Source organism: Equus quagga, chromosome 11, assembly GCF_021613505.1.
Source record: "Equus quagga isolate Etosha38 chromosome 11, UCLA_HA_Equagga_1.0, whole genome shotgun sequence".
Taxonomy (NCBI): domain Eukaryota; kingdom Metazoa; phylum Chordata; class Mammalia; order Perissodactyla; family Equidae; genus Equus; species Equus quagga.
Genome location: NC_060277.1, coordinates 82,025,617 through 82,042,595, shown reverse-complemented (window position 1 = coordinate 82,042,595; position 16,979 = coordinate 82,025,617). Strand labels below are relative to the sequence as shown.

General features: G+C 47.6%; 2 protein-coding genes across 11 annotated transcripts in view; one reads left to right on the top strand and one right to left on the bottom strand.

Moving 5' to 3' along the window:
- The window catches only part of BCAS3 (BCAS3 microtubule associated cell migration factor), a 570,105-nt gene that overhangs the window by 13,397 nt on the left and 539,729 nt on the right, over nt 1-16,979 (bottom strand). For all 7 annotated transcript variants that reach the window (XM_046674305.1, XM_046674308.1, XM_046674304.1 and 4 more), the window contains one exon: nt 9,725-9,892. In XM_046674305.1, the coding sequence (XP_046530261.1) occupies nt 9,725-9,892 (168 nt within the window). The remainder of the gene's footprint in view (nt 1-9,724; nt 9,893-16,979) is intronic.
- LOC124246310 (basic proline-rich protein-like) overlaps nt 1-16,979 on the top strand; it is a 66,050-nt gene that overhangs the window by 20,339 nt on the left and 28,732 nt on the right. The window lies entirely within an intron of this gene.

The window sequence follows — 16,979 nt, the reverse complement described above, 5'->3', positions numbered from 1 at the left end:
TGCCTACATTCCTGCCTGCCATGTGGGCTTGGGAGCAGAGAAGGATGTGGAGGTAAAGGCAGCATCTTGGGTAGCCCCTCAGGTTTTCTTTCTCCTCTTGGGTTCTATGGATGTAGAAACAGGCCTGGAGTTCAAAGCTTCTTGGCAGTGTGGCTGGGCTGTTTAGAGAAGGATCATGGAGCCGTGCTCAAATGCAAGAACTGGATGCTCATATTCAGCTCTCAGTGGCTTGGAGATGAATAAAGTATGAAACCAAAGAATCTCCAAGGCTTCCAAGGACCCAGCCCATGCTCAGATGGAGGTGGGACCCTGGTCGACTTAGCCCACAACCCCCCATCCCACCCCAAAGGCCAGCACCAGTCACGCACACTGAAGTGGAGATGGCACGCAGTTCCTGGCCAACTGGAGCCTGGAGATGATGGGAACATGCCAGTAAAATGAGCACGGGGGGCACAGAATGGAAAAAGTCATCCTAAACAAATGAAGCAACTGGATGTTGATTCTCCCCAAACTCAATTAAGCACGCAGAGGGGTGGAATTGCAAGCAATCGAGCTACACTAAATAAAACATATGTGGGGGGAAAATCGGGGGAGGTCTGTGAAGCCTGGTGCTGGGGGATTCTGCCAGCAAATTAAAAAATGTCTTATGCAGTGGGCCTGCAGGTCCCTGAGGGCAGGGGTGGGGTGCAAAGAGAAAGGGGCAGGAAGAAATCACCAAATGTCAGTTTAGATAGCTGATTCTGGTATGAGTACTTGGAAATGCCCCCTTCTGTTAAATTCAATCAGATCGGCATGGTTAGGCCTTCTTGGTACAGTGAGGCTGGGGATTCCTAAAGGGTCAGAGGGTCATTTCCAACTTTCCTTTTCTGTGTGTATGTGTGTCTTTTCTCTGTTACCAGCCATCAAACCTAGGGAGCGGTCCACTTAGACCATCTTCTGAGGAGGCAGAGGGGCAGGGGCAGAAAGAAAAGATAGGTATTTAACCATCCATGACTGTGTTCAACTTTGTTCAGATCTCATACCTCACAGAAAGGTCAATGGTTAAAGGTGAATTTTCTGGCAGAAGAGGAAGAACAGAGAGAAATCCTCCCTTTTGTTAACCATTTACCTATGTTAGTATGTCCAGAGGAGGGCCTTTTCGGGGCGGGGGGGCGGTGAGCAGTTGCCCTTCCCCACCCTTGTGTCCAAGCCAGTACGTTTTCCATAGGAATTCCTGCTTCTATGTTGGGGCAACACCTGGAAAGGGGACTCTGAAGGTTCACCAGTGAGGTCACCCTGGCACCTCCTCCTTGTTGATAGGAATCAGTGTGCTTTGGTTCAAGAATTCAAAGCAGACTTTGGGCAATTGAGCAAAGTGCAGAGGAACTTCTCAGCCCTAAACTTCCATTACAACTCTGCCTCTGCCTTGGGCTTCCAGCAGCCTTAAGAGAGATGGGGTGGGGGAGAGAATGGGGGAGGGGAAGGGGAGGAGGAGAGAAAGAGTGGGGAGGGGGAAGGGGAGGGAGAGGAAGAATAAGGGAGGGAAGGAGGGAGAGAGAGAGAAACTATCTCCCTAGAATCAGATTTGAGAACTGGCCAGAAACTAACAAGTGTGTCTTTTAAACACAATAATTTTTCCCATTGCTCTGGCTGGCTTTCATTTACCTCTCAGGAGCCACAAAAACCCATCCAGTCATTCAACAAACATTAACTGGGGCTCAGTTTGGCTCTCGTCCCAGTGCTAGATGCTGGGCAGGGAGAAGGGGTGGTTAGAGGTAACGAAGATGAATCAGACTCAGTCCAAGGAACTGGAGTTGGGTTAAGACACGCAGTATGGGCAGTATGGCTGAGGGAGGAGCTGAAGCGACCACCAGAGCCGAGCCTTCCCCCAGTGGCATGTAGAAGGGAAGTGGCTATTGCTGGTTAATGGCAAAGGCAACATATGCTACTTGTCCAGGGCCCAGGGTCCAGTGAGTAGATGGGGCAGAAGTTCAGAGAGAGAGAAAGGATGTTTGGCTACAGGAAGGGATAACTTCACAGAGAAGGCAAGGTTTGAGCTTGGTCTAAAAAGGTGACTGGGCAGACACGGAGGGCAGCGGGCACTTTAACAGAGCCGGGTGAGTAGGGCAGGGCATGTGCTGGGGATGATGGGGTCATTTTGACAGGTGAGTATATTTGCACGAAGGCGGTGGCGGTGGTGAAAAATGAGTACGGGGCTATTGTGGAAGGGGAAGCGGGAGATCACCTTGGAAGGGAAGGTGAGGAAGGCCTGTAAGAGACTTGAAATATCAAAGCAAGGAGCTCAGGCTGTAATGCGTGGGCCCTGGACACTTCGTGAGAGGAAAATATGATGACAGAGCGGGCCCTGAAAGGGGGAGCCCTCTCCGCCTCCCCCTCTTGTTGTGAATAAAGGGAGTAACTGAAATACTCTTCTGACCAGGTGAGACTGACAGGATCTTAGGAACTGGAAACTCTTCCTAGATATCTCATTTTAATCCCACATCTTTTAGTTATGATCTTCTTTAAAATCTTTCCTTTTTTCTCCTTTGTAAACTGGAGAGAGGAATATCCATCTGGAGGTGCTATGATGGTTAGAGGACTTTTCTGTGGCTTGCACAGAGTCTGAAGCAGAGATGCCGATGGTAGGCAGTGGCCATTATTATTGTTGAGAAGAGTCAATGAGACGACACAGTGCTCAGCACAGCAGTACAGTGGCCAAGACACAATAGGTGCAGTAGGCAAACGTCTACTGCATTTCTCGTCCCCTCTCCCATGGTGTTAAAGAAGAAACTGAACCGAGAATGGGAAAGGAACCTGCCCAAGGCATAGGCTTCCCCCATTTCTTGATGAGGACTTCCAAATACCGCCAAAAAGAAAACATAAACATTCTTCCCAGTGGCAGTAGCTAGGTGCTGGGAACTAAAGGGACTCTCAGATTTGACCTTTCCTACCAGTGGAAAGTAGCTAGGAACAGGCAATCTGACACTGAGCTGAGACTCAAATAGCAACATCAACAATGCTACCCCTGCTGCAGCCACCAACTGCCCCCCGGTCTCACCAGCAGCAGCTGCTCCCTTCCATCCTGAGCAGGGGTGCTTTTGGCCTGCCGATGGCACTGGACTCTGTGTCTGGGTGCTCCTGTGCCTTTGGGGGCTTACTGTCTTCTCCCCACCCTCAGCAATTATGGCATCTGTTACTGGAGAGTTAGAAGTTAGTCTTTACATCCTGTAAAGGCCATGGCCTGTGGGAAGGGGACCAATCTGGACTTCTGCTTGGTGCTACTCAGTTAGGTGGGCCCCGCTGGGTAGCTGGGGTAGAAGCTAGAGAGGAACTGACCCACAGTTCAGCACTGTTGCCTCTTCTCAGGCTTGAATCTCTTTGAAAGTAGGAACTATGTCTTACTTCTTCTCCTCCACAGTGCCCAGCCTAGTGCAGAGACACCAGATGTCTCTATAGAGAGCCCGCCTGCCTGCTGCAACCATGGAGAGAATGCACAGGCCCACTGAGGAAGTCATTGAGAGAAGGCACTGGAAGCATTTTGTAAAGGCATGGTAGAAGGTAGAAAATTCTAGGGCCCGGCTAGGTAAAGCAGAGGAAAGGACCTAAGTGACTGGCTAAGTTGCTTGAATGACAGTGTTTGCCTGAGAGTAGGAATGGCTAAAAGATAAGAGAATTAATTTACTGCCCTGATGCCTGCAATTATTGTCACCTGATGATGTGGCACCTTGAGATGGGAGGGGGCTGATATGGCCCCTAATGGAAATGCAGCCTTAGTAAGAAAATGTTCCCAGCCCTCAGCAGTGGGGCAAGCAGGAGTCCCAAGCCCCACTGGAAGAGTTAATCCTAGAGGTGGGTTAGAGGATCCAAGACAGTCGGTGATTTGTTTTAGGGTACACATCTGGTCAGTTCCAGTAACAATAGCTAACATTTATTGAGAGCTTAATTTCTACAGTCCTGAAATGAAAGATGTTATTAGCACACACATACAAAGATACTACTTTTAGTCCATCTTTTGCAAAACATCAGCAATCATTAGATATTTGTTAATTAACTTATTGAAACCCTCCTGTGACCACTTAAAAACTGTGTATACTGTTCAAAATGTGCTTTTCATGTTAAGAAGGCAAAAAGGCACAGCATTTTTAATAAGTAAAAGTAGTTTCTGATAGGGGCCACCCCTGTGGCCTAGTGGTTAAGTTTGGAGTGCTCTGCTTCACGGCCTGGGTTCAGTTCCCAGGCACAGATGTACACCACTTGTTGGCTGCCATGCTGTGGCAGTGACCCACATACAAAATAGAGGAAGACTGGCACGGATGTTAGCTCAGGGTGAAGCTTCCTCAGCAAAAAGAAAAAAGTAGTTTCTGACAGAAATCTTTGGAAGAGCTTTAGTTGAAAATAACCGCACAGGCTTTTCTGCTGAGTAATTAATACACATACAGGAAAACTCAGAGGATTTAGCAGAACAAACTAGAACACTGGCTTCTAAACTGTAGATCACAGTTCACTGATGTCTTGTGAGATCAATTTAGTGGCTCATGTTCACATTTAAAAAAAAAGAAATAAAATAGAAAGTACTAGAATGCACTGCCTATAATATTGTTGTGTGAAAGTTTTGTATATTTGGGTAAGGAAGTAAATGGATTTCTGACAGAAGGTAAGAGGCGAAGATCGAGCCCACAGTGTGATCCCCAAGAGTAACTGCTTCTGGACTAGAACAGAGTCTGTTAAAGAGACGGTAGACAGAAAAAGATGAAGCCTCCTTCCTACCTTTAGTGCTATGACTGTAAAGGACAATGAAACAGTGTTCCCAGGACTGCAGGAAGCCACAGTCATGGGGAGGAGACAGTCCCTCTTGACCTTGAGAGCTGACCTAGTGAGCTCTCAGGAGTCAACAGCAGCAAAAGGAGGCTGCCCGCCACAGAGCTGTGTCAAGAACATTTTAAACAGCCGATCAACGCCTGTGAATCAGGCCTGGGGGCTTTCGCTATTAGATGTGGGAGAAGGCAAAAAAGAAAGACAAGATTTAGCTAAAGATGGAAAGAGTTAAAGTCTAAAGAGAAAATGCACTTAATATGTATCCAGGTGTTTATTAAAGTGGTTTTTTTTTTGTATTAGGTTATAGCTTTACCTAGACACAAAACAACCGGAATAAGTAAATGCTTTGCTTCTTTTAAAAATTCTATTTTTCTAGAAAAGGCAATATTGAAAGGAATGTCTGCTAAGCAGGAATTAGACGAGTTATTTTGAGGGGGGTGACAGAGAGAGGAGGGGGCTGTGGGAGACGGCATTCCAGGCAGAAGGAGAAGTATGTGCAGAGGCCTGGCAGGCAGAGAGAGCACGTGTGCTCGGGGACCCTCCGGGGAGCTCGGCTTGGCTAGAGCTTGCACAGAGCAGCCGGAGAGGAGTCTGGAGAGAGGGCAGCGGCTGGTCATGAAGGGCTTTGTACACAGTGAGGTGGGGTGAACCCAGGAGAAGGACAGGGTTGAGGAGAGAGAAGAGTTCAGTTTCTGGACATGTGGAAATGTCAGTAGGTGATGGGATAAGTGGTTCTGGAGATCAAGAGAGAAAGCGAATGTGGAAATTATTTGGAAATAGTTCATGGATAGTAACTGAGGCCACAGAAGCCAGAGGAGATTGCCCTGTACTGACTGAGGGAGAAGCCAAAGGGCCAAGACAGGGCCTTGAGAAATACACTTAAGGCTGATAGAGAAGGAAAACCCGGAAAAGGGATTGAGAAGTAGCTAGAGGCAGAAGAAAAACCAGGAGAGTGTGGTGAAACAGGCGCCACAGGGGGAGCACTTCAAGATGGCAGGGTGTGGGTCACGGGGCCAGCGTTGAGGTAAATGCCCAGTGGCGACTTTGGAAGAGCAGTTGTTGTGGTTGGGCAGGCTGTGGGCAGCGACTGCTCCTCCTCTGCGACAGGAGGAGAGCAGAGGGTTGCTGCAGGGACATTTAGGGTCTAGGTGCATGAAGGCAAGAGATTTCCGGAATGACAGCCACCATTTTCTCTCTGAGCCAGAGAGACAAGATGATGGGTAAGAGATTTAAGGAGAATGGGGCAGTTTGAAATAGTATCCATGAAGAAAGAAGGAGACTGATTTCAAGATGATGGACTGAGCACATGCACCATACTAAATACAGAGCATACTAATTCATCCTAAATACACAGCAAAAATAGGGGGAAACACCTAAAATAAAATATAAACTCTTAGAGGACTGTAGATCTGTGGAATCTCTAAGAGAATGAAAACAGGCCAGAAAGCCACAGCAGCAAGCAGGGCCTGCTAACATTTAGGTGGAATGTAGAATTCATTCACTCAGTAGATAGTTACTGTGTGCCTACCATGTGGCAGACACCATTCTAGGCACTGGCTTCTGCGAAAAGATGAGTGCAAACTGAGAAGAGGAGGAGGGAGCCCCAGGAAAATACACCAGGACTGCCAGGGCTCACTGGAGAGTGGAGTCCATAAAGCTATAGAGGGACAAATCTGAACAATTGGCGATTTTTCTTCAGCAACCTAAGTGCAAGAGCAGAGTTGGACTGACGTCCACTTGGAGTTTTGCTGAATGGGGACAATGGAGGGGTAACGGGGCAGGGGCGTGATGATTATTAGCAAGAAAGCAATTCAGCCAGTTGTTTTAGAGCTGGACTTGCAAATCACACATGTGATCTAACTGGACTCATGGGTCAGCAGCTCTCATGGAGGACAGAACTAACACCTGCCTCAGGGGTTAACTGGGTTTTCAAACAGCTTCTCAAATGTGCATAGAGATCCTGTTCAAATGCAGATGCTGCCTCGGCAGGGCCGGGCGCGGCCTGAGATCCTGCCTCTCTAATCAGCTCCCACGTATGGATGGTGCTGCTGGTTCGCAGACCACTCTTTGAATAGTAATGTTTTAAAAGGTTTTGCTTTACTTGGGAGGAGAGCTGATTTGCCTCATGGTACAGTTTACCAGTGGGATGCTGGAGCTCTCTGACTGTTGCATTTTCAGGAATTCTGCTAGCCCACTGACATCATGTTGATAGCTTGAAATTGTCCATAATGGAGTTTTTATACTACAGAAATGTCCACATGCTACAAATGAGGGCTTCCCTTTGGAGAGCTGGTTGTTGAACCTTTTACCAGCACATCACTAGCTAAACCTGTATAATAGTGAGGCATGCCATATAATGGGCTCCAGGTTCTGGGGTCATGAGAGTGTGTTCCAGTCATATCTTGATAAAGAGGCCATCGGGCCCAGCTGCTATACTAAACCAAGGGCCTGCTGGAAGGCACTACAGGAACTGATCATCTCTGGTGCCTCAGAGTACCTCACAGAGGTAAACACTTGATGTCACCCTATCTGTATGTCCTATGAGCCACCTAGAGAAGCAGGGTTGTGGGAAGAGAGAGAGGGGACTGAGAGGCTGCTATGGGCAAAGGGTGACTTGCTGGAAACTCTCATCCACGTCACCCTGTGTTCCCCTGGCTATCTCTGGGCAGCAGGCTGACTCTGGCCTGGGTGTGCTCAGCTGCCCTTTCAAGGTCCTGGGCTGCATCATCAGGCTGATACTTTATCTGGAGTTGTAAAATGTGAAAAGTGATTCTCAACAATGGCAGAAGGACACCAGTTAACTTCCATAATGGCTGCTTTATTTATTGGCCTTTCAAATTGAGACAGTTTTTTTTAAAAAACAAAATACACATTCAATATGGTCAAAGAAAACCAAATGAATCCCTTTTGGTGACAGTTTGGAGAGGAAAATGAAATCCCTCTGCTCAAAAAGGGTGTCTCCTATTTTGTGACCTGTAGGTCATGCGGTTTTAATTTCCTCTCTCATTTTTTTTTTTTTAATTTTATGAATCTGCTTAAGGCCACAAAGAGTCCTGAATCCCTCAGCTGTCTGGCAGATGAATCTCTGCCAGTTCCGCTCAGGTGACTGTGCCAGGCTGGAGTTTCCCAACTCTGACTGAATCCACCTTCAGATCCGCTTGCTGGGTGACGCTGAGGTGCTCTGGAGGCTGCTGAGGAGAGCTGACCCAGAGCTGCTCCAGCCCCTGAAAGGCCGGCTCCTGGGGAGTGAGTCTGGTGACCCGAGGCCTGGGTCTATGCGAGCTGGGGCTGGCCAGGGGCCCCACAGATGCAGGACAAAAGCTGTGCCACAAGTGAGGTTCAGAAAGGGAAGGTTTCAGCCTGCTTCCAAGGAAAATGGGGCTAGAGCCCCAGTAAAAGCCAGAGCTGCTCCTCATCTCCAGAACCAGGTGGGAGAACAATGGCATGGTGACCTGCCAGCCATGAGTTGGAGGGCTTTATGATGGGGTGGAGTGGTGGTGTGCACATGTCTGTGCATGTGTGTGCACGGGGGAGTGGGACATGGCTTGTAGCTTCCAAAGTCTGCATCTCCTTTCTTTCCAGGGAGAAAGGGGTGTGGAAGGGGCTGGTCCTCAGGGATGACTGTCTTCTATGGCCTGATAAGACACTTATCTATTTCTAGCCAAACTCCTTTTCTCCCTCTCTTGCATCTATTCTGTCCATTTCCTAATTATTACACAAGCACTAAGGGCAGGCAGAAAGCTAGTGCTGTGGAGACAGACATGAGCACGATAAGTCTCTATCCTCTTAGTGTAGGAACAGAAGGACTGAATGGGCTGGGGAAGAAGAGAGGGAAAAACTTAACTGCCAAACCCAAATATCTAAAAGACCTGGAGGATCGGCAGGGAAGTGAGACTGTGTGATAATGTCAGGCATTTCAAGCCCTGCCAGAAATGCTTTGATGCTCCAAATCTTGCTGCCCCTGATTCCTGCCCCAGGGTTGTAAGTTTCCCCTCGCTAGGCCCCTCTTTCCAGGTAGGCATGTGGAGCAGGGATGGAGCAGTTCCCAGGAAAGAATAGTCTCCAGAGGACTCAGGCAAACAAGAGCGAGAAGGCCTGCAGCCAGGATCTGCTTGACCCCATACAAAGTTCCCGTTGACCTCAGCAAGCTGGGAAGAGGCTTGCTGGGGCAGTGTTTCTCAGGCATAAAAGCTGGGCGAGAGCAGTCACTAACAGCACAGATATCTAGAATGAAGAGGTGATTTGGAAAAAAGGAGAAGGAGGCTATTGCAACGGTGTGGAGCTGGAAGGACTGTGGCCTTTCCTAAGTGCATGTGTGTGTGCATGTATGTGTACACTGCTTGCCGGGGTAGGGCTCACCCACCACCTAAGGACTTCTCTGACTGCTCCATGGAAGTAAGGAGCCGCTCCTGGCCCCAGTTGCTGGGCCCTCTCAGAGGCAATATAGATCAAGGGCAAAAGGCAGCATAAGTAAAAGAGGTCTGGGGGGTTCAAACCAGTCCTGCCCGCTTCATGCATGCTCCTTCCCAGGCTGGCAGGTCCCCCGATACTTGGCAATCTATAAAGCCTCAAGTGTGACAGAAAGTGTGCGGCTTTAGCACTCAGTGCCTAAAGGCTGCTGAAAACCTTAGGGACTCCAAAGGTGTCCCTTCCTCTGGAGAAGGTGTCCTTCTACGAGCCACTTACACAATTGTGTTTACCATAGCATTTTTGTATGCATTATTCCATGTAGGAGAGGTCAGTTCCACTGGGAACTCCCCTTTACAAAGGATTTCTTAATTCCAGAGGCTTCCAAAATGTACAGCTATCAGAGTGCTAATTAAAGAAACAAACAGTTAAAACAAACATACACTCCATCCCGCTTAGAAGCTCCACACCAACAGGTGCCAGTCACAACCAAGTCAGGCTAGAAGTGTGACGCCACCTTTACCTGTTCCAGATCCCACAACGTCCCGGCTCGGTGATTCAGCCATGGCATCGGCGAGCCGCTCCCGCAGGCCCTCCTCTGTGTGCTCCATGGAGGACATGTGTCGCAGCCCAAAGCCCTCCGGCCAGCTCCCACACACCTCCAGCAGGGTCACGCTCCGGTCAAAGGTACCTGCAGAACACATGGGGCATCTGACATTGAGACGACGCTTTCAGAAGGCAGGCCGCTCTTTCTGTCCACCCACCAACTAGCCCCTCCCCACCCAGGGTCCGTTTTAGCTCTTCTACAGGATGGATGAGGAAGAGAACACCATGAGACATGTACGTGCAGGGCAGAACAAAACAGCTCACGCCACTGCATCAGAGAGGGTAGAGCTCCAGGAAATGACTTCCACGTCTTTGGACTAGTGGTTTAAACTATGTTCTGAGGAGCTACAGGGTTCCTCTGAAGGCTTCAGAAATTGCTTCCAGAACTAGATTAAGGGCAGGGAACCTCCTTCTCAGGATCAAGCAAAATATCTCTACTTTTCTCTGTTGGATACAACAGGGCTTCACCTAAAAATTCATTTAAAAAGGGGGTTACATAGCTTATATTCTAAAAAAAGCTTTCTAAACCACTATATCCTATAACCTATACCAAACCTCATCATTTCACATTTGAAGCTCAAAGAAGTTATGGTCCCAAGATCCAACAGCAAGTTTGTGGCAGAGTTGGTTCAAGAACGCAGATCTCCGGCTGCCTCAGTCTAGAACTCATTCTGCTCCAACTGCATATAGTCTGCCAGCTGCTGAAGGACAAGTGCACAACTGGGGCACCATTTGGGGGATGCCAGCAATAGAGTCGCGTGATAGCATCTTCAGCAAAGATCTTTCATTAATCTGAAGCTGCTCCCCAATTCCAAAAGTACATGGTGCTCTGCTGAATGCCAAGATTAGATTTTACATGCAAGATCACTTCAAAGTCTAAATTTAAATTATTCTACTTTGTTATACAGCAAGTCTTCTGTGAAAGCTTATTTCATCCACGCTCTCTTGGAAGGAGATTATGGTCATGCTCTGTTGCTTTAAGCACATACCATTTCCCCAGCGATTAGGTAACTGAATCCACTGCATTTATTGGGCTTGGTTCCTGCCAGGACCAGGAAGATGGGGAAAAAATGCAAATGCCAATGTTTCCCAAAGTTAAAAGTACGCGCACCACACACTCTTTATCAGGCCTTACTGCTCCTCTTTGATCAGCCGTCAGAAACTATCTTCCCCAGGCAGTCAGGACTGGGCAGCATCAGCACACACTCTCTGCCAATGACAGGTGGTAATAGAGAGGGTGCGAGCCCCAGCCCCGGCAGGCGGCCCTGCCTCTGATAATGGCCAAAGCATTGAGGTGATAACCGTTAGTAAACACTCCGACAGCCGGTGACTCCATACATCAGCAAAGAGGGCCAGATAATCCTGAGCTCTCCGGACCAGACAAAGGCCCTTGGCCAGCCTGCTGGGATTTATATGTGTGGCCAGGGTCACTACTGGCTCCTGAATGTCATCAGCCAAGTTTGGCTTTGATTTATCTCTTGCCTAACTGTAGGGTAGATTCTTGGTGCTGGGACAATGGGCAGCATCTATAAATGCATGGCCCCAAGAAGAGGGCCATCTTGGGAGCAGGTTGCTGGGGATCAGCTTATCAGGTAGGACTCAGGAGTGGGGAACTGCCCCATACCACCTTCTCTCTCCATCAAGTAGGGTTAGGGTGTGGGTCTGGGGAACGAGGCGCTTGGCAGTGGGGGTGGGGTGCTCTGAGTGTCGGCATTCCTCCAAGGGCCTGAACTGTGCTAAATTCATGCACTGGCGGTGCCCAGCCCAGAGCCAACACTTAAACAGCATGAGCAACAACCCAAAGGTTCCCAGTCCCAAGGACATGTGGTAAGCTAAGTTTTTGATTCTATGACCCACTCACTGGGTGAGGTTAGGCAAGTCCCTCTATCTCCTTTTTCCATCTCTGAAGTGGAACTAATAACTCTTTTCCCTGTGTCAAAGGAGTGAAGAGATCAAGTGAGGTTCCTGCCAGGAGGCTGTGCTCTGCTCTAGTGCTGTCCCACTCTTAGCCGACGAGATCAAGAGCTACAGCATCACTGTTTCTCTGAAGGGTCTGTCTGGGACATCTATGCTTAGTGATTTCCAGAAGAGGGATTAACAATAAAACATGGGCACTCCTCCTCCCTGTACACTCAGGGCTGGGGCGGCAGGTTTCTTATGGATGGAGATGTCCCAGAGCCTGGGGAGGAGAAGGGAATGACCTTTCCTCTTCTCACTTCACAAGAGAGGGTGCCTGCCTCTAGGAAGGCGCTCAGTCAGTGTTTGTACCAACTGCGCCTAGAGGTCAAGGCAGGTAAGCTGATAGCAGGGCCAGAGGAGTATCAGAAACCAAATCAGGAAGAAAACAAAACATTCTAGCAAGATGTGATAGCAAGAAGGGTGCAGCTAAGAGGGTGGGCCCATGGACAGATGGTAAATGCCAGAAGAGTGTGTAATATTTTAAGGGACGAAGCAACAGTATGCAGGAGACAAGAATCATGAGCCAGTGGAGAAGGAAATAGAGCTGGACTGAAACATCAGCTCTGACACATACTACTGCATGGCTGTGGGCAAGTTCTTTACCTTTCTGAGCCTCTGATCATAAAAATGGAAAAACAATACAATCCTACAGGGCTGTTCTGAGGATTGTATTAGATAAATGTAAAAGCACCTGGCACATACTGAGTGCTCGCACACGTATGTGTTAATAATAACAAATAAGTATAACTTTACACCACTTGAAGCATCCTCATAAATTTTGACAATCACAGTGATCCTGAGAGGTAGTATAGGCACCACTCCAATGTATGGGAGAGGAGCTGGGAGCTCAGAGAGATGAAGTGGCATGCTCAAAGTCTCGAAGTGACAGATCTGGAACACAGGCTCCTAGTTCTTAGCTTAGAGCTCATTCTCTCAGCTCACACACTGCTTCCCTTCGCTGCATCTGCAGTGGAGAACTGTTAAATGGAGAAATCACCTCTATCTTTCCTAATTTGTTCTGAGAACTCCCACCACCTTCAACCAATGCCTTTTAAAAATCTTTCCCACGCCCAACCAGCCCAAGTTCCTTGCAGTATCATGGTAATGCTGATGAGTCATCTGTCTACTGGATGGCACACAGGAGAAAAAAAAAATGATAGGAGATCTAATCTGTTCTCTCTCAGCATGGGAACTGCTAGGAAGTTGTAGGCAGAAGGTTAAGGATACAAAAAGTGTTCAGCAAAGGAGCAGTCGATCGTTCCTACTGTCTGAGAAGTCACAGAGAGGATACAATTAGTGGTCCTGCTTATCATGCTAGAAGGGGTCCCAGCAGAGGCTCTGCAATGCCCCCTTCCTTGTCCTTCCCTTCCGCCTCTGCCAGCGCAGACGAGGACAGCAAAGGGGCTCATGGAGTCTCCCAGTCCTGGAGTCGGAGAAGGGCTGCAGGTGTGTGCATATCAGCAGGGGCTGGGGTTAGAAGGCCAAGCCCTGGGAGGGTGAGGTCACCTCTGGGCTCTTAGGAAACTGCATATCTTGTCAGCATTGTCGGCAAAGCTATCACTCATCTGGCCAGTCCAGAGACACTCCATCAGATGGGCTGCCCCTTTGAGTCCCATTACGAGGGAAAGGTCAGTTTCAAGGGAGAGAAGATACTTAGCACAGGCTGTTTGCAAAGCACAAAATATACGTACTTAGTGACAAAGATCTCTTGTTGAAGCAATGCTCTGCTGTTTACAAAGCCCTCTCACATTATTATTTCAGTTAACTCACACATTCATCAAACATTGATTAGTGTCCACTATGATACATGTCAAGCACTGTACTGAGGCATGGGGACATAGAATGAGCCAAAAAAAACTTCTAAAAAGGCGCTCATGATCCTTCATGAAACCCTGGGAAGCAGCAATTATCACCATTTGTAGATTTATATTTTACTGAAGCTGAAGGATGTGCGGTAACTTAAGGTCACTGGTTCTTAGTGTAATAGTCTTCCTGTGACCCCTCCTGAGAAGCCCTTCCTCTGGGCAGCCTCCCCTCCTGCTATTCTTTGGACACCATTTTCTAAGTTTCACTTCAAGTCTCACCTGCTCAACGACACCTTGAGTGACTACCCAAGGTACAATGAGCACTTGTCCATAAATTCTGATTGTACGGAAGGTTCTTCACCTTTTGGGGGGAAGCTGATGAAAGCTATGACCTTACCCCAAAATGTGTGTTTGCACACATAAAATTATGGAAGCAACTTCATAGCATTCATGGATGCCTCTGAAGCCCCATCCTTGGACCCTAGGTTAATTAGATCAGTCTCACAGCATTATTCCCATGCTGCCTTATAATATTCTCATGATCTGCTTTACAACCTAGTTTAGAAGCTCCTTAAGGGCATGAATTCTTCCATAGCAGTAATAGCACAGGACTTTGCACATCGTGCTTGCTCAAAATATGTTTGTGTATTGACTGATTATGACCATCTGAGAAATCTGACAGTCACTTCAGAGTCAATACCCTTTGGGTGGGGTCCCACAGCCTAAATGTAGGTCCAGGATTGGGAGGAATGAGATAGAAGTAGGCAGAAAAGGGAGCTAAAATTAAATAAGAGGAAGGAAGAAGATTGTAAGTGAGCAGAAAACAATGTCACAATATCACCCTACTGGCTTCTGTGCATTATTTAGATTTGAGATTCTGAGAACTGGAAGAACCAAAACACTCTGCCTTGGATGGCACAGAGCGCTGGTCTCATACAGGTGAGCCTCCCGCACCCTGCTTCCCAGCTTGGCATCCTGCATTACACTCTCTCCCCAGAGGAGAACTGGGTCAGGTTCTTGGGTTTCAGAAACCCATTAAAGGCATGCTGTGACAGCTGGTAAGCTGGCAGCTCCTGGGGAGGAGAGGGGAACACGTGCTCTGCCTTTTGTATACCATTGTTGAGGGGCAAGGAAGCCCAGGGGGTGGAGGGGGCGTGGGGGAGGTGGGATGTTCCTCTGAGCTGATAATGTCTAATCACACCCCTGCTATTTAAGAGACTGTGGCACAGCCTCTACTTTGCATCAATTAGGTTCAGTCCAGGGTTTGGACTTCGCTGAGAGCCTGTTGATCGGATTTCCAGTCACCAGAGAGGCCAGGTACCAAGAACAAAACTTGTCATTAAATAACGCTCTTCAAGACATAGGCCCTTCTGAGTGAGAGTTTATGATAATAATGATGTCCATGATAACTATCAAATGATCCTGGGCATGACAAAAGCAACCATAGGAGAGCCTCCTTTGCCTGCTCTCCAAACTGTCTCACCAAACTGAGCTTCAGACTGATGCTGTGGGCGAGCTCCTTGCTCTACACTACAGGTTGGCTCATATAAGCACAGGCTGACTTACGTCTACTTGGTCACTGGATGTGTCCAGAGGCATACTTTCCTGTCACTTTGCACTATGTCATGACTACTAGAGATGGTTCACTGTGGGAGGGGAGGTAGGGTGAGAAAATATGAGGACCCCATCTATCCCTCTCAACCCTTTAGGGTGATTCCCAAGATAACCATAATCCACATCGACAGACATAGTACAAAGCAAAATGGCCTAGACTCCACAATCTTTTATGACTTAGATTATCTAATGCTCACCAAACTTGTGACAGTGTACCATGTTTGTCCCATATTCACCCATTTGGCTGCGGGGTTTAGATTTGGGGATTAGGTCATTTTTGAAGGATATACTACTCCAGTTCAGAAGTGAACTGAGCAAGAGAAAGGAAAGGTAACCAGCAAAGCAAAGAAATGCCTCAGCTCATGTTGGCAAGCCAGGAGATGCTCACGGGCCAGATGTGGTGATGGCGTACACATCTGTTCTCACAGGCCCTCGGGGCCACCAGTGGGAAGAGATTATTCATTGTTCATCAGAGGCCCACGCACAGACTGCCATGTGTGGCCAACAGATCAAAGGGTCCTGAGCCAGGGCAGAGGAGTTCTACAGTAATTGAGACACCAAGAATTTCCTTGCAATTTAACATGAAGTAGTCATTTTGACAATGAGCCTACTTTCACAACTGCAATATATGATCACAACTCATACTTTAAAAGTTAGAGGGGCCGGCCCTGTGGCTGAGTGGTTAAGTTTGTGCGCTGTGCTTCAGTGGCCCAGGGTTTCGCCTGTTTGGATCTGGGCATGGATCTAGCACCACTCGTCAGGCCATGCCGAAGCGGCGTCCCACATAGCACAACTAGAAGGTCCTGCTGGAATATACAACTATGTGCTGGGGAGCTTTGGGGAGAAGAAGAAGAAGAAAAAAAAGGACTGGCAACAGATGTTAGCTCAGGTACCAATTTTTTAAAAAAAGAAAGTTAGAATATAGATTACAAATCAAGACATCTAGGTTATAAGTGGTATTCTCCTATTAATTTTTCTGATTACTCTAGGTCTTAATTTCCCCCCTTAGAGAACAAATGAGTGACTCCCATTTAAGGGGTATGTGACATTGGCACTAATAGTTTCAATGTAATTAACAATAATACACTAACAGAGTAATGGTGAAATGGTGTTTGACGTATCCTAGAGTAAAAGGTATCAAATTTCATTTTCTATGAACCAGGTAACATAATCAAGCAGTCGTATCATAAGAGTCTTTCTTTCTAACTTAATTAAAAGCATACAGGAAGCATAAGACCTCAGTTCAAATACCATCTCCTGTTATTTTCTCACTCTGACCTTGGGAAAGTCATTTAGCCTCTTTGAACCTTGGTTTCCTCACCTACTGTAATGTGCTGAATCGTGTCCACCCAAAAGATATGTCCATCTCAGAATGTGACTTTATTTGGAAATAGGGTCTTTACAGATGTAATTAAGATGAGAGCATCCTAGATTTAGGATGAATCCTAAATCCAATGACTGGTATCCTTAAAAAGAGAAAGGAGAGGGGGATCATAGACATAGAGGGAAGAAGGCCACCTGAGCACAGAGGCAGACTAGACTTACGCTGTGACAAGCTGCGGAGCACCAGGAGCTACCAGAAGCTGGAAGAGGCAAGGAAGGATTCTTCCCTGGAGTCTTTGGAGGGAGCATGACCCTGCTGACGCCTTGATTTTGAACTTCTGGCCTCCAGAAATATGAGAGAATAAATTTCTGTTGTCTTAAGTCACCAAGTTTGTGGTTATTTGTTACAGCAGCCCTAAGAAAATAATACACCTATAAAACAAGGAAATGAATATTTGCCTTCTAGGGCGG